At 42.1% G+C, this 16,925-nt stretch overlaps 6 protein-coding genes across 8 annotated transcripts; 3 read left to right on the plus strand and 3 right to left on the minus strand.

Annotated features, from left to right (window-relative positions):
- Positions 1-513: 513 nt before the first annotated feature.
- LOC132795769 (large ribosomal subunit protein mL65) lies at positions 514-2,473 on the minus strand. The gene is made up of 2 exons (XM_060806651.1): positions 1,869-2,473; positions 514-1,810 (listed from the first exon to the last, which is right to left on the minus strand). Exons 1-2 carry the CDS (start codon positions 2,345-2,347, stop codon positions 583-585), a joined length of 1,707 nt encoding a protein of 568 aa, XP_060662634.1. The 5' UTR covers positions 2,348-2,473; the 3' UTR covers positions 514-582.
- A 631-nt stretch (positions 2,474-3,104) lies between these two features.
- LOC132795770 (eukaryotic translation initiation factor 3 subunit G-1) lies at positions 3,105-4,335 on the minus strand. 2 transcript variants are annotated; one of them, XM_060806652.1, is made up of 2 exons: positions 4,210-4,335; positions 3,105-4,147 (listed from the first exon to the last, which is right to left on the minus strand). In XM_060806652.1, the coding sequence occupies exon 2, from the start codon at positions 4,145-4,147 to the stop codon at positions 3,338-3,340; it is 810 nt and encodes a 269-aa protein (XP_060662635.1). In that variant the 5' UTR covers positions 4,210-4,335; the 3' UTR covers positions 3,105-3,337. The 2 variants fall into 2 exon arrangements, with proteins under 2 accessions (XP_060662635.1, XP_060662636.1); XM_060806653.1 differs by having other exon boundaries at positions 4,203-4,296.
- Positions 4,336-4,947: 612 nt separating this feature from the next.
- Positions 4,948-7,899, plus strand: LOC132795212 (BTB/POZ domain-containing protein 9). The gene is made up of 5 exons (XM_060805800.1): positions 4,948-5,274; positions 5,449-6,100; positions 6,162-6,812; positions 6,875-7,321; positions 7,375-7,899. The coding sequence occupies exons 2-5, from the start codon at positions 5,459-5,461 to the stop codon at positions 7,843-7,845; spliced, it is 2,211 nt and encodes a 736-aa protein (XP_060661783.1). The 5' UTR covers positions 4,948-5,274; positions 5,449-5,458; the 3' UTR covers positions 7,846-7,899.
- Positions 7,900-8,594: 695 nt separating this feature from the next.
- On the plus strand, positions 8,595-12,638 carry LOC132795214 (carnosine N-methyltransferase). Of its 2 annotated transcripts, none has more exons than XM_060805802.1 (5): positions 8,595-8,824; positions 9,152-9,416; positions 9,999-10,219; positions 11,599-11,997; positions 12,058-12,626. In XM_060805802.1, exons 1-5 carry the CDS (start codon positions 8,685-8,687, stop codon positions 12,464-12,466), a joined length of 1,434 nt encoding a protein of 477 aa, XP_060661785.1. In that variant the 5' UTR covers positions 8,595-8,684; the 3' UTR covers positions 12,467-12,626. The 2 variants fall into 2 exon arrangements, with proteins under 2 accessions (XP_060661785.1, XP_060661786.1); XM_060805803.1 differs by having other exon boundaries at positions 8,598-8,824; positions 10,101-10,219; positions 12,058-12,638.
- Positions 12,639-13,466: 828 nt separating this feature from the next.
- On the minus strand, positions 13,467-15,244 carry LOC132795213 (protein SMG9). The gene is made up of 2 exons (XM_060805801.1): positions 15,088-15,244; positions 13,467-15,033 (listed from the first exon to the last, which is right to left on the minus strand). The coding sequence occupies exons 1-2, from the start codon at positions 15,124-15,126 to the stop codon at positions 13,618-13,620; spliced, it is 1,455 nt and encodes a 484-aa protein (XP_060661784.1). The 5' UTR covers positions 15,127-15,244; the 3' UTR covers positions 13,467-13,617.
- A 459-nt stretch (positions 15,245-15,703) lies between these two features.
- LOC132795441 (protein KTI12 homolog) lies at positions 15,704-16,894 on the plus strand. The gene is made up of 3 exons (XM_060806145.1): positions 15,704-16,049; positions 16,114-16,460; positions 16,573-16,894. Exons 1-3 carry the CDS (start codon positions 15,785-15,787, stop codon positions 16,858-16,860), a joined length of 900 nt encoding a protein of 299 aa, XP_060662128.1. The 5' UTR covers positions 15,704-15,784; the 3' UTR covers positions 16,861-16,894.
- Positions 16,895-16,925: the final 31 nt, after the last annotated feature.

The following is a 16,925-nucleotide window of genomic DNA, read 5'->3' on the forward strand; positions in this document are numbered from 1 at the left end:
AGTTGTTCGGGCTGTTTCCCTTTCCACATAAAAATCGTAAGTAAAACTTTTCTCCTATCGCCCTCTTTCCTATACATAAAGAAAAAACGTGCTAAAATCCAGAATAAAATCTTAAATCAATTGTATATGATGCCAAAATTTAATCAAGAAGGTTTAGATCTTTTCGATTTTAAAAACTTTTTAATCTCAAAACGATGAGTAAAGAAAAAAGTTTTGTTTTAAGATTTGTTTATAAGAAAGAATCAAGATTTTCAATCTTCTTTTTAATGTAGAGGCAGGATTAAATTCTTAAAATAAAATATTTTTTTAATCTTAAAATGCAAATTTGACATAAAAGTCTTATTTCAAGATTTTTACAACCTAAAAATCTAATTTCAAGATTTTTTTTAGATCGCAAAGAAATTGAATCAAGACTTACAATCTACTTTAAAATTTTTAGAATTTTGAAAATAAAAGAAAAATAACTCCACAACGTTTGTACAACAAAAAACAATATGTTTTTATTTTAGTTAATAGTTTCTACATTTCGTTTAGAATTACAAAATTACAGAAAAAAAAGGAAGGCAGCAAAGAACAGTTGACTTAGGGATAATAGGTTTTCTTGTAGCGACCCTCGCGATTCTTTTTGCCACCCGGCCGCACAGCCCGTGGCACGTACTCCTTGTCATGCTGGTCGAGAGTGCGACGCCACGGATTGATGCCGTACTCGAAGAAGCGACGACGCGGCTCCATGCTACGTGTGGGATGATCGATCTTGTAGAGCTTCTCCCACATGTAGATTTCGGGTATCTCCAGGTGACGCGGACGCTTCGAGGCCAAATGCTTGAATGTCTGCTCGAGGAAGACACGTTGCTCCTCATTCTCATAGTCGGCGGCACGACGCAAACTCGCATCACGAACATACGGCAAAAGTTCATCCGCTGTGCGTTGAATGCTCGGCACATTGCCGTAAAGCTTCAGAAGCTGACGCAACGTGGCCTCATTGAAGTCGATGCATTTGCCCGCTTCGTTGATGTCGCCATAGAGCGACAATGCTGGTGTGCCGCGACAGAAATTCACCACGGGATTCGTATCGATGTGGGGGCCATGGACGAGCAGCGTATTCAATTGATACGAATAGAAACTCCATTCGCGGCCATTGGTAATCACAGTCTGTGTGTTCAGCGGATACGTCAGTTCGTTGTACGTATTGAAGCCATTGTAATTGGCCTGAGCCAAGAGCCAGGCATACGACGATTGAATGGCCAGAGCATGCAATGCCTCCTTCGCATCCTCCACGCCATACGACTTTGGGCGCAGCTGCAAATGGGCACGTGACTGGAACGAGAGCAGGCCAAAGTTGGGGGCATTGGCACTTGGCCAATAGCCGGGCACATTGATGGCATGCTGATGCTTGGTGGTATAGCCCAAGGTCCGGGCATCGAACTTGTAGCGTGGCAGCTGTTGAGCGAGCGTTAGATTCTGCGATTCCTCCACGGTGCGCCAGGTGGGCAACTGCAGGCGATGCCGCAAAGCCAAATATGGTTCGCCGGTGTATTGGACGAGGCGATCAACGCTCTCGTGTGCATCGGCCTTTTGCCATTCGTGGCCCTGCTTCGATTTGACCACATTCTTGGGCGGATCAACGCCACCCACAGCCCAAAAGGCCTCGTGCCTCGGATTGTAATCGATTTCCACCTGCTGCAAATGCGCATAATCAGCGCTGAGCGTCTGCAGCACAGCGCGATTCACTTGCTCCACAATGATTTGTGTCAATTGACGTTCACGTTGCACTGCATCCGGTGGCGTCGCCAGCTGCGTCAGTTGATGCCTGGTCAAAAGGGATGATATTTGTGAGCTAAAAGAGCCGGCTGTAGAGATTAACTTACTTGTAGATATCGTGAGCATATTCCAGCGCCTCGATAACATCTTCGCGTGCCGCTTTCACAATGGCATCCAGCTTAACGTTCTCCTCCGAAGCCGTCTCCGTCGGCTGCTCCTCCTTCTGCTCCTCCAGCACTGTGCGCGTATAGTGTTGCGTCAGTGGCAGCGCATTGTACGGCACTTGATTGTCATTGAGATCGACCACCTTGAAGCCATAATAACGCGGCATATTCAATTTGATCATCTTCTCCTCGACGGTGGCCACCGACTTTATCTCATTGTGCCAATCGGCAGCCGATTGCTGTTTCCGTGCCTTAAAGCTCAGATCCCGTATCTCTGGATACTCGGCTTCTGCGGTGTACTCTGAAGCATCGTCTGTGATGTTGTTGGTCGTTGTTGCCGCCTGTGTTTTGGCCGAGAGGCAGCGACGACAGAGTGCTTGGAGACGCGCACGCAACTGTTCACCACGTCGCAGCGTCAACATTTTCGCCGGCCACAAAAAGTTTAATACACAATTCGGGAAAGTAAATACAAATTGCTGGGGCCCAAAGAAGTCGCCGCCAACGAGGTTATGACATCGGTGCTGTGGGGTAAGAGCGATAGCGATAACAGCTGACCAAATGTCTATCGCACGCCAATCGATAGCAATCGTCATTATTTAGGGATGTGTAAGACTTCAATATATATCGCATGCGGTATTTTGCAGATTTTTATTTAATACAATTATGTTCATAATTATAACAAGCCAACAATTCCAATAGCCAATTCACAGTTCAGTTCAGCTTAAATTATCAATAAAATATTAAATCCCTCAACGACTTAAATTAAACACTTTCCAAGGCTGTCTGCAATTTTGGCGTATCATACCCAATATTATTATTATTACATTGCAGACAGATTGTAAATAAAAAAAAGAGAAATAAAACTGCTAATCGGCAGTAAAAGTATTAACTGAATATTCACTTTAAAAATCCTCCCAACTCTCTTTTCTATACATTCTTGTTTATTTTAAAGCAATGACTAATAATTTGTATCGCCCGCAATGTTGCCAACCATCGCGCTACAGTTGGCAACGCTGAGCAGCACCGCTTGTGACCGACCCACCCTCACGCCTTAATATTGTGCTCTCCTTCCAATCTGTGCACAATCAATTGGCAACACTGAACAGCAGCACTTGTGACGTCACACTCACGCACCCCACTAATGTTGCCACCGTTTGTAAAGTAAACTGTGATTGAATATTTCTTTTATCAATTGGCAACAGTAAGACCATTATTTTATTTGTTATTATTGTTTTTAGATGTATTTAGCTTAGATACCTTTCGTACTATATTTACTTTAACAAAATGCGGTATGCTTGGGCCTTTTGATAAGTGAAAAACCAAAAAAAAAACCTTCGCCACTAGCTTATACACACGATATCCTTATGTCGTTCTCCACGTCACGCTGTTTTCTTTGTATTTTCTTTTTTTTTTTAATTGTTCTGTGGCTTGGACCATTCGACGCTCAGAATTAAGTGATCATAACCGTGACCATTGAGGATTTCGATAGCCGCCGCAGCGTCCTTGCGCTGTTTGAAATGCACGTAGGCGAAACCCTTGCAGAGGCCGGTGTTTTTATCGCGCGCCAAATACATTTTACTCTGTGGTCCAATCTTCTTCACCAGCTCCTCCAGATCGGCTTCGGTCATCGACTCGGACAAGTTGGAGATGCGAATGGCGGCGGTATCATCACGTCCACGCATTCCCATGCCACCCTTTTGACTGTCCTTGAGGAACGGTGGCACATATTTGCCCGATTTGGGTGCATCAACGGCTGCCGAGGCGGCAGCAGCTGCCTTCTTCTCCATAAGATTCGTATCCATAGCGGTGCCTTTGTATGGACAGTTGACGGACCAATGCTCACCATTGCAAATACGACACTTGGCAATATTTTTGGTGGGGTCCAGCAGTGGATCGTTGGCCTTCTCATCCTCCTTGGAGTTAAGGAATTGCATTATGATCTCTTCGGAGACCATTGTGGTCTGGGAATTGGGGCCGGGTTTGTCGTTCTTCGATTCACCGAATTTGGTCCAGGTGCGACGCTTAGCCACAGTCTTGGGCACAACTTGCTTCGAAATTTTGTATGTACGCACCACTTTCGTCTTCTTGTCATCCTTGTTGTATTTGTATTCAGTCACATATTTGTGACCGTTCTCAATCGTCTCAGTTGTTGGTGGCAAGCCGCCGTAGTCGAGTTCCACCTCATCGGCCCAACTGGATTTAATTGTTTCAACGCCAGGCATCTGTAATTGCAAATAGTCGATCAGTTTATTGTTATTGCACTTGTGTGTTTATTACATTTAACCTTGTTTTGCTATGCGAATGAATAACGAAAAATTAAATACAAAATTTCGCCACGAGTTTGCAGATTGCGTCCGCACCACGAAAAGAGACAGTTAGGGATGTGTTATTGTTGTCGATAAGCGGTTATCGCACATTGCACATCGATATTGTTGTTCGCCATTTTTGGTGACTTTCCAACGTTTAGCAAATACATAAATTACACACGAAAATTAATTTTACGTAGAGTTTATATTTGTGTTTATAAATATATTTGTGTTATCATTTTGGCCTTAACGATTTATCGAAATATCGTAGTACTTGACTTGTAGTAGTAGTTGGTATATACTGAACTAGTTCAGTACGGCAACCGTTCAAAAATAAATACCCAAAGACCTTTTGCGGAAAATTAATACATATATAAAAATAATATAATAAATTAAAAATAAAAATAATTATAAAAATAATATCTCTTAGGTGTCGTCAAGCAAGCTGTTAAAATTTACCCGCCTTTGAAACATACCAGGTTGAACTTATCGGATATTTTTTGTTTTGGTATATGCCCAAGCAAGATATACGCGCTAAAACGTATATTATAAGAAAATTTTGATTTGATACCGGTAATTGAATAGTTTTAAGAAAGCTATTTATTATAAAGTGAGAATTCATTAAAAATAATACCAAATTCTTCACATAATTTAGAATTCGATACTTTAACAACTATCATAGAAAAACATCGATAATTAAATGTTGCCATCGATATGTTTGTCAAAGTGCGACACAACTCAGCCTAGCTACAATTGGAAAACATTGTAAACACATCAAATAGCAATAATAACAATACAAATCAAAAGCAATATAATTTAAAAAAAAAAATGCGTAAGACGCATATTGGACATATGTAACTTGTAACGTGGATGGTCAACAAAAGCCACGATCGTTAAAGGTAATACAACGTAAAGCAAGAAAAATATAAATCCACACACGCACACACATACGCATGTAAAAAGACGAAAGAATAAATAATAAAGCGGACAACGACAGCGAAAAGTGCGCGCTGCATAGCACAGCAAATTAATTAATTACAAAGGTGAGTGACATCCCTAGCGAAGGAAAAATGCGAAATATTGTTTAATTGTGTTTTTTTGGGCAACTGTGCTAACTGTTAAATTGTTCTTTCTTCTCACATGCACACACACACACACATGCATAACAAATGCAATCATCACTCATACACGCACACACACACAATTGCAATGCGTAGTTATACAATAATGAGCAGCCAGGGGGGGCATCGGACGCCATGCAGCTTTGCCGCCGGCAGCATGACAACCCTGGCCCGCAACAAAAGCAACAACAACAACAACACAACAGACTGCTCGGGCGCCAATTATAAAGGCGCCGAATACAGCAATGAAATTGATCTGGGAGAACGCTTCTCGGTGGACATTGCCCGACTCTGCATGAACGATCGCTACTCGGATGTGGAATTCGTGGTCGAGGAGCAACGTTTACCGGCACATCGGGCCATACTCGCAGCACGCAGCGAATACTTTCGGGCGCTGCTCTACGGCGGCATGTCGGAGACGTCGCAGCGACAGATCGCATTGGATGTGCCGTTGGATTCGTTTAAGGTGCTGTTGCGTTACATTTACTCGGGCACACTGTCGATGGCGACGCTAGACGATGATGCGATCATTGGCATCTTGGGCATGGCCAATCAGTATGGATTCCAGGATCTTGAAATGGCCATCTCCAACTATTTGCGTCAATATCTGACGCTGAACAATGTGTGCATGATATTGGATGCGGCGCGTCTGTACAATCTGGAGGAGCTCACACAGGTCTGTCTCATGTTCATGGATCGCAATGCCGAAGAGCTGCTGCTGCACGATTCCTTCAAAATGCTCTCAAGGGTGAGGATAATCGATATTCTTCTTCGTTCAGTTCTCTTTACTCTTGATCTCTTAACCCTAGGAATCGTTAGAGGAGGTGCTGCGTCGTGACTGCTTCTTTGCATCCGAAGTGCAAATCTTTTTGTCCGTTTGGAAATGGAGTCGCTACAATCCCGATATTGATATTGAAACGGTGGTCTCCTTGGTGCGTCTACCGCTAATAAGTCTGGAGGATCTGTTGCAAGTGGTGCGTCCATCGGGCATCCTGAAGCCCGAAATACTCGATGCCAAGATCCTCGATGCCATCGATGAGTGCAGCACATCGAAAACGTTACCCTATCGTGCCGCATTGTGGCCGGAAGAGAATGTGGCTACAGCGAAATTCATGTCGCGTTGCATTCAGGGCGAATGTCGTTCCGCTTTGCTGGACGGTGATGTCACCTCGTATGACATGGAGCATGGTTATACACGTCATTGTATCAGCGATTGCAATGATGATGGCATCGTTGTCGAACTCGGCACCATGTGCATGATTAATCACATTCGCATGCTGCTCTGGGATCGTGATAGTCGCGCCTATTCGTATTTCGTTGAGGTCTCGGGCGATCAACAGCATTGGGAACGTGTCATCGATTATAGCAAATATCATTGCCGCTCCTGGCAGTATTTGTACTTTGAGGCGCGCCCCGTGCGTTTCATACGTCTCGTGGGCATTCAGAATACAGTGAATCGGGTAAGTACAACTTCTCTCTCCTCCTCTTCCTCTCTGCATATAGTTCATCACATTCTTTGCAGGTCTTTCATTTGGTGGGCTTGGAGGCAACGCATACAGCGAATGTGCCCAAGCTGGTTGATGGCTTTGTGGCGCCCGATGTCAATGTGGCCACCGTCGAGATGAGCGCCATTGTCACGGATGGTGTCAGTCATACACGGAATGGTCTCATCAATGGTGATTATACCGGCTACGATTGGGATTCGGGTTATACGTGTCATCAGCTGGGCAGCGGCGAGATTGTTGTGCGTTTGGGTCAACCTTACTATGTGGGATCGATGCGTTTGCTATTGTGGGATTGCGATGATCGCACCTATAGCTACTACATTGAGACGTCAACGAATCGCAAGAATTGGCAAACTGTGGTCGACAAACGTACGGAGAAGGCGCGCTCCTGGCAGAATTTACACTTTGCGCCACGCCCCATTGTCTTTATACGCATTGTGGGCACCAGGAATACAGCAAATGAGGTGAGTCGAATTGAGTTTAATCGTGTAATATGTTTATAACACTTTTTTTGTAGATCTTTCATTGCGTGCACTTGGAGTGCCCGACACAGGACAAAGAATTCCTCAAGCAGATTGCTGAGATGAACCTCAAGAAGGAACAGAACAAGGATAAAGACGAGCATGAGCTGGACGATGATGTGGCTAGCACATCGCGTGCAGCGGCTGCTTTAACGCTCGACGAACGCGTTGAGTTTCCTGTTTCACCTGGCAGCGATTCGTTGGTCCGTTGGCCGCCGCATGTCAATGGCGATCTGGACCTCTTTAAACGTTCATCAGCTGAAGCGAATCGCGATCCACTCGATACGTCTGGCACATCGACAACGCCATCATCGACGCCCCCAACACCAACGACAACAGCAGCACGCTCCAGCGAGCCGGCGCAGCGACAAGCGCCAGTGCCTGCAGAGCCGGAAGTTGCGCAACTTGTTGAGCTGGGCAATAGTGATCAACAAGCGGAGCAAGCGCAACAGCAGACGGATCGCTAAATCTCGACTTCGACTGTGCGAAACCCCTTTTTTATACGTGATCGTTTTTTTTTTTACAAAATGTCACAACTCGAAATACTCCTGTGGTCAAATGCGCTGCTTATTCTAAATATGTTTACTTACATCCGAAAAACGTTGCGATACAATATTATTGTTATACGCACTTCAGCGTCATTTACGTTTTATTTAAGCAATACTAATTTATACACATATATATATCCAATTACTGCAAGTACCATATGCTAAAATCTTACCCTCCCCCCCCTATTAATTAAGTAATTAATTTAATGAATTCACGCAACCCAGCCAAATTGTGTTGACGGAAAACAAATTGTATCAATGTCAGTCGGCGTCCTTATTACACTTAATGTACAAATTACGATATATATTTAAATTAATGGCATTATTCGAATTATCTTACCTACCTCTCACTTTGTTGATGCTGTTTTTTCGTTACAAAATTCCTTCGAGTTAAGAGCAAAACAAAAAATGTAAATGGTTGCAATTGTTTATTTCTGTGTACACCTTAAGATTTTAATTTATTGCCAAAACATTTTGTTACAACATGTAATGCACTTAATAAATACGAACTATGTAGTAATCAATCATTTAATTCTTGATTCAAAAAGAAGCGCCTTAACTTGCGATATGTTATCGATAATCGGATACGTTGTGCGCACTGTTTGCTGATATTTTTTTCAAATCAAATTTGTGGTCACACTGCTCGCTCAGATGGAATTTTGACAATGTGTGCGTTCGGCGGCGGTGTGCGAGGCATCTGAATAGAGAGCAAAAGGAATAAAGTATAAATAAATAGTTTGTGAAATTTACGCGCGCACATGAGCGACATGTTGCCATCGTTGCCGTTCCCCATGCATCCCAAGATGCATGAGGATCCGGCGCTAGCGTTTTCGGCGAAAGAGGATGAAGAGGAGCGCCGTCACATACAGAAGGTGCAGAATGCCTTCAAGTACTACAGGTGGGTGATCAAATGCGATTTGTTTACAAACGCTTAATAACTCGCCGCCTCATTACCCCCTTCATTCATACTGCAAACGCAAACACACACACACACATGCACGACCCCCACCATGCGACATGTTTATGCTTGTCATGTGTGTGCTGATAACGAAAATCAATTAAAGCGGCTTTGGCCAATGTGAACATATGCATATGTATGAATGAACGTGTGAGTGTAGTGTTAGTGTGTGTGTGTATGCAAATGTAGGACATTCACTTGTAATCGAATCGCCGGCTCAACTATCTCCTCATTCTCTGTCTCTCTCTCTATACCCTTATTGTGCAGACCATATGCCTATTTGAGGCTTAAGAAGAAATGGGATTATCTGCATAGCTTATCGGCAGACGATCAGCGACTGCTTTCAAAATACCGCACGCATTTGGATACCGTTGGCAACGGTATTGATTGCAATCAGGCTGTGATTCGTGAGATTTTGCGCGATCGTGTGCTGTATCCCACAGGCGATGGCAGCGGCAGTGCCGGCGATACCGATAACGATAACGAAACCGATGAACCGCCAGCACACGTGCGACACGGCGACATGGACCAAGTGAGTAATAAGTACTGTTGGGATAGTCGCTCTCTCTCTCGCTCTCTTTCTATCTTTCTATCATTTATATTGCACAGTGTGCAACAAGTGGTTATTGGCATTCCAATTGGGATATTATAATGGGGTTCTAATCAGCATGATTTTTTTATGTTATCGACAGTTTTTTTTCTCTATTTTGAAGCCTGCGCAAAATAATCATTCACAGTGACTTTGCAACTAGATTAAATATGCAATAAGAAACTAATTATGTTGAGCTAACTTCTGCAGTATATAGCGTATATATGTAGTCCCGATCTGTTGTGTTCTTAAACAAAAAATCTCGAAATGATAAACGAACTAAGTAACAGAAATTTTTCTACAAATATTTTCTATGCAGAATACAAAATAAATTAAATGTCATAATTTCTATACATATTAATTTCAAGTTTCCAATAAAATGTATTAATAGTTTTCAGGATTATAGCAAAGAAAACCGAGAGTTTTAAAATACTAAAAACGTAAGGGTATTGGCATTGTCGGCTTGGCCGAGATGAATTTCTATAGCTCTATTGAAAAAAATGCAAAACGAAATTTCTATCTCAGACTAAGTTTCTTGTTGGTGGTCATGATGATGACGATGATGATGATGATCATGTTGTGGCTGATGATGATGATGATGTTGTTGAACCTCTCAAAATTTTAAAGGCTCAATCAACGCTGAAACTGATTGCCCGAGACTGGAGCGCCGAATGCGCCATCGAGCGAGAACAATCCTACAAACCGATCATTGACAGCATCGAGGAATACTACAAGCCCAGCGACTAGTAAGTACTGTAAACAAAAGCAATTCATTACTCATTTCTTTTTACAATTATGGGTAATAACTAAAGTAGTGGTATTCTTTATCATTGTATATTTTGAAAAGCTTTAGTTTGGTATTTTTATTCTATAAACTTTTCTGGAAATTTCAAAATAAACAGCTTCATATTATGAACAAGTAAGAAGGCTACAGTCGAGTGTGCTCGACTGTGAGATAACTGTTACCAAACGCAGTGCGGTATTATTCTTAAAATATACTAAACGAACATACCACAAATATACTAAAATAGACCACATAGTGCCTATTTTTAATAAAAGCAAAAACAGTGTGGTATTATTCCTAAAATATACCAACTGAATATACCGCAAATATACTAAAATATACCAAATGTCCCGATTTTTATTGAAACAAAAATCAGTGCGGTATTATTCTTGAAGTATACCAAATTAATATACCTAAAAATACAAAAATATAAGACTATATTCGGTATATTGATATAGTACTACATTCAAAATATGCCATAGAATACAGATATATACCATATTATCAGGCAAAGCAACTAAGACCAGTTTTTCCTATACGAAAGTATTTCTTAAATAACTCCTACAATTTTGATCTGATCGAAACCAAATTTTCAGAAATCACAAATACTATAGTTATTGTTGAAAGTACCAAAAATATGAATATGATAGAGAAGAAACTCCCTAAATTGAGATGTTATAAAATAATTTCTAGAAAATACAATTGCTAGGTGTTTGCCATCTATAGTTAAGTATTTTGAATTATAGTGTTTAACATAAATCTTAAATACTTATTTTTAGGGTGTTTATTATTATAGTATTTATTATTATTATATTAAAGTATTTAATATAGTATTCACTTATTTGTGCATTATTTTCTTATTATTAGCTTAAAGTTTTCTATATACAAATAATTTGTTTTTCGAACTTCAAAATTTGATTTCTTATGAGTTTAGTAAAGATTATTTGTAATATTATAATTACAAAATCGCTCTCTAATATCCAATTTTAACTTAAACATAAATCTTTTATTTTGTGAAGGTTTAACCCCTTATGCCCCAGAATTTTCAGAGTGTTCTTGAGGCATTCATCATATAATTTGTATCATCTGATAAACGATCGGTGTTTGAATTGTTTAAATTATAGTTATCAATTGACAATAATCAAATATCAAATGCTAAATGATAATAATTGAATTGATAAGTCTTTTATATGGGTTTTAAAGGGTTAAACATTCCGTAAATTACTTTAATTGGTTTAACTACTTTACCAATTGAAAGAGTTTCTTGTTTATTATTATTCTTATTCTTATTTCGTATTCTTATTGATCTTTCAATTAATAATGTTTCATTTTTGTTGACAGCAAACTGAATGAGATTAAGATTCTGGTGCCTGGGGCAGGACTCGGGAGGCTGACCTATGAGCTGGCCTGTCGTGGCTACGCCTGCGAGGGCAACGAGTTCTCCTACTTTATGCTGATTGCCTCGAATTTTGTGCTCAATCTCTGCGACTATGAGAACAAGCACGTGCTCTATCCGTGGGTGCATCAGTACGTCAATAATATGCGACGTGCCGATCAGGTGGCCTCGGTGCGTTTTCCCGACATTTGCCCGGTGCGTAATCCTCCCAAGGGCAACATCGAGATGGCAGCTGGAGATTTCCTGGAGGTCTATAAAACCCCCGATGCGTACAATTGTGTGGCCACGTGTTTCTTTATCGATTGTGCCAATAATGTCATTGATTTCATACGCACCATTTACAAGTGAGTTCCTTTTTTTATTTCTATTCTAATTTTGAATTAAATTGTTTTCTCGTACTTCAGAATTCTTGTGCCTGGCGGAATTTGGGTGAATCTTGGTCCACTGCTCTATCACTATAGCGATGTGCAGGGACAGAATAGCATTGAGCCAACATACGAGGATCTCGTCATCATTATGGAGAGCATTGGCTTTGATATATTGAGCTGTCGCACCGGCATACGCACCAAATATGCACAGAATCCGCAATCGATGAAGCAGAGCGAATACCAAAGTCTTTTCTGGGTCTGTCGCAAGCCGCCCAACAACTTTGAGCAGCAACAGCAACGTGAACAAAAGGAGCCACCCGATCTCATTGTGAATCGCGATCATGACACTCAAATTGATGTCGATGTCGATGCCGATGATCTCGATCATCAGTTGGAGGATGATGAGATGCAATCGGAATCGCAATCGCAGGCAAAGCAAACGTGATACTTTCATCATCGCAGCAGTAAACCAAATAAACAAATACAACAAACAACACATCAAAGCCAGCCCCCCCACCGCCTCTTTCACAACATCAAACACAACACGCATATTCATTTCTATATTTACCAAAAGCGCCAAATAAACAATACGAATTTCAAATGCAAGAAATGCAATCAATCAGTTTGAAAAGGAACTTCTTGGAAGGATAACAAAGGATGAACACAGATTTAGCAGCAGAAAAAGCTAAACACAATCAGAGAATTTCTTAACTAGTAACTTCAGCTTTTGGCATAACTGTTTAACTAAAGATGAAACGAATCGTTGATGTACTTTTTGCTGTAACGGTTGCCTTATCAAATTAATTTTGTGAAGCTAAATGAAGCTTTTTAAAAAGTGCTAAAGCATTTATAAAGTATGTGAAGAGCTTCTTTGGAAACTTTGCTGTTCAACTTTATATTATATATAACAAAGCAGCAGAAGAAGCGATTTATAATAAGAGAAATACTTCACTAAAGCTTAAGCAAGGATAGTTGATGTACTTTTTGCTGTATCTTTTACCACAACGAACCAATTTTGTCAAGCTTTATAGAGTATGTGAAAAGCATCTTTGAAAACTTTGCTGTTCAACTTTATATACAACAAATGTCAGCTTGCGATTATGAGCTTCAAACTTAAAGCGCGTTTTGTGCTGTTTCTAGATAATTTGAAATCGTTGCAGTTAATCCTTAACAGTCAATATTTAAATACCTGAATCGACATTGAATAGAAAGGTTATAATAACTTTGTGCCTTTTATGAAATGAACAGCAAAAAAATACATCTAAGTTGCTTCTCTTGACAGTCTGGCTACAAAATAGCCTATATAGTATATTTTAAATGTTGCAGTATACCAAATATTCGACATCATAGGAAACTCCGCTGCTAACTTGACTTTATATACAAAACTATGATCTTTGAGATGCTGTTTCTATCTACAACGAAATCTTAATCCAAGTATCTAAACTTTTTCCATCCATGTTCCGCATTTTTATCTTCTGCATAACAAAATCTATTATTTATTTATACAAAAATCTTATTTAATTGTAACTTAAGCTTAAACGCTACTCTATCGCTGTCCCGCTCTCATGCATGCGTTCTCGCTCTTTCTCTTTCTGCTCAGGCATCGTTGCGCCACGAGTTCGAGGCAGAAGCAGAGACAGATGCGACGCCTTCGTTGTTGCGCCAACTCTTGGAGCACAGCGACTCGAAATGCCGATGCTTGATGTCCCCAAAGATGCTCTCAAAGTGCTGGCTATCCGAATTGCATTTCCGTGTCGTCTCCGCCATCAGATCGAACCACAGCGACTCGCTAAAGTCATGACTTGGACACATGGAGATGCGTTGCATGGTCAGCACACGTTCGCGAAACTCACGGACTAACTCAAAGAGCTCCGGATGATGGCAGGTGGCCGCATTGCTGCGCACCAGAGGCAGCACAAAACTGTTGATAACTCGCGCCTCACCGCGTCCCCGATGCATGGGCAATCCGCTGGCCTCGAAGAGCAGCGTCAACTGGCGATCGAAGCACTCACGCCAAGCGGGCTCAAAATGCTGTCGCTGAGCGCGGGTGCGCACAAACATCAGCTGCGGCAGATGGCCGGGCACATAGCTCTTGATGGGTGAGCGGGGTCGCAGACGCAAAGCTGTCTGCAGCAGACGCGCTTGCTCCAGACTCAGTTCATCCACCGCCAGCAGGAGAACATGACACACGCTTAGCAGTTGCATGATGAGCGATAGCGTTGGCAACTCTTGTTGCTCTTCTGCCTCCTTGCCGAAGGACACCGAGTCCAGCAGCACAAAACGTTCGCGTGTTATAAAAAACTGCAAGGATTCGGTGCGTCGTGATTTTGATTGTTGTTGCTGCTGCTGTGGTTGCTGTTGCGATTGTTGTTGCTGTGTCTTTGAACGATGTCGGGTGGAGAAAATGCATTCATCAGCGTCTGCTGCAAACAAGTGTCCATAGTAATCGTAGTTGGCATCGCGTTCAGCGCTCAGCAGATTCAACAACGTCGATTTCCCCACCGATTGAGCGCCCAGCACACCGATGACGGTGAAGTCCGTGTTGGTCTTGTGAAACAATTTGCGGGCATTGACATTGAAGGCGCCATTCGACATCAGCAGCGTGGTGGGTCGTGTCATTCGCGGCGGTCCCAACATCCCATCCTGTCCAGCTGCAGCTGCCGTTGAAGCTGCTCCTGAAGTTGATCCTGCTCCACCTTGAGGTTTCTCTTTGTTGCTTGCCGTGGTGAGTGCGGCACACACGGAGGCCGATGTCGTCGCCGTGGGCATGCCACGTTCGCTGCTGTGACGTGTGGCATCGCTGCTGCGATTAATGATGATCGTCTTGATCGCAGATGTGCTGCCGGTGAGCAACTGTGGCTCGTTATTGCTGCTGCTGCTGCCCGTGTTACTGTTGTTGCTCTCCGTCTCCTTTTTGAGCAATATCTTTGGTTGCACCAGCGCATTGCGCGCATCTTCACGACGCGCTATTGTCACCGGCGTGGAAGGTGCGCCGCCCTGGCGTCCATCATCCTAGAGGAGATTTGGCTCATTTTGAGTTCGTACTTATATGCATTGCACACTTACCCGCTTCTTGTTGCGAAAACGTCGGCGAGTTTCCGCCATTTGTTGGTATTGTTTGTGTAGCAATTAATGCTCAGGATTGCGCCGCTTTGTTTATTGATCTGGTGTATTTTGAGCGATTTGTTGTTTTGGCTGCCTGGCGAACATATGATCTGCTGTGTGACCAGCTTTCATTTGGAGGAGCACACAGAAAAACTACTCCACACAAAGCACAGCTGGTTACAGAGCAACAGGTGAGTTGAACTCCAAAAATATGATCTCAAAGCAAATTATTATAAAATGACCACAGAATAAAAAATATTAAAAATAATATTACAAATTGAAAACAATAATAATTAATCAATGCAACATTATTTAAATGAAATCATCCATTAATATCTATTGGCATCACTGGAGTGTGACCAAATGTTCTTGGTGCTTTATTCATCATTGGAATTGAAAAATATTTTTACTCCCAGCTAATTATTACAATTAAGCAATGGATAGTTAAATAATAATTACTTTTGTGTGCGCCACATAAAATGCTGTTGCAGTTACAATTTCAAATTGGGCAACTCGATAAAAACGCTTATCGATTATTATGGGTAGCACTTCAGTGTATTTTATTTCGCACTTAACGGCTTGTGGTCACACTGCACTACGACACGCGCAAGCAGCAGGCAATATTTTTTATTTATATTCTTATTAAGTTAGTTTAGTTATGCCAATTGTTGTAATTAGCGGACTGCCAGCGAGTGGCAAGTCCACGCGTGCACACGAATTGCAGCAGTACTTTGTGGCCAAGGGGCGGAAGGTGCATTTGATAAGCGAAAACGAAGCGGTGCCCAAAGCGCTTTACGAGAAGAACGCGTTCTTTGCGGACTCACAAAAGGAAAAAGTGGTGCGCAGTGATTTGAAGTCGGAGGCATCGCGTCATCTGAACAAAGACGATCTCGTCATACTCGATGCAGGCAATTACATAAAGGGTAAACACTATTTAATGACTGCCATCGCAAATTATATAAAATGCAATGCATTTTCTTTTGGCAGGCTTTCGCTATGAATTGTTTTGCATGACAAAAGCGGCACGAACCACGCAATGCACGCTGTTCAGTTGCATACCACAGGAACAGGCCTGGACATTCAACACACAGCGCACGCAGCCGGACAAATTGGATGAGAACGAGAGCGAACAACAGCAGGTGAACAATTCAAATGTGCCCTATACAAGGGAAATCTTTGATGCACTTTGCATGCGTTACGAGGAGCCGCATAGCAACAATCGCTGGGACAGTCCACTAGTTGTGGTGCTGCCCGAGGATACGCTCGATCTGGAGGCCATCTACAAGGCGCTCTACGAGACGAAGCCACTGCCACCAAACCAAAGTACACAGAATGTAAGAATATCATCGTTGTATTAGGAAGAAGGCAGCCCCGACTTCCTTTCCTTTTGTATGCACATCCCTAGATATCATTTTAATAATCCATATCCATTTTGTTGCTTTGCAGCCTCCGTTGGGCGCCACCAACTATCTGTTTGACCTGGACATTCTCATGCAGGACATTATTAAGGAGATCTTGGGCGCCATTAAGATTGGCGCCTTTGGGCAGTTGCGCATCAAGGGCAGCTCGAGCACCGTCAAAGTCACCACATCTATGAATGCTTTGCAACTGAACAGATTGCGACAAAAGTTCATAACGAGCACGTGTCGTGCTAGCCAAACGACGCCCGCGCCGCTTGAGCAAGTGCCGCAATTATTTGTGCAGTTCATAAATGCAAATACAACAGGTTGCTAGTGTTAGTTTCAATAAATGAATAGAAGACTATAAATACAAATAGTTCCACTTGTTGCTTTGCTGTT

The sequence above is a fragment of the Drosophila nasuta genome, chromosome X (assembly GCF_023558535.2).
Source record: "Drosophila nasuta strain 15112-1781.00 chromosome X, ASM2355853v1, whole genome shotgun sequence".
In the NCBI taxonomy this organism is placed as follows: Eukaryota; Metazoa; Arthropoda; class Insecta; order Diptera; family Drosophilidae; genus Drosophila; species Drosophila nasuta.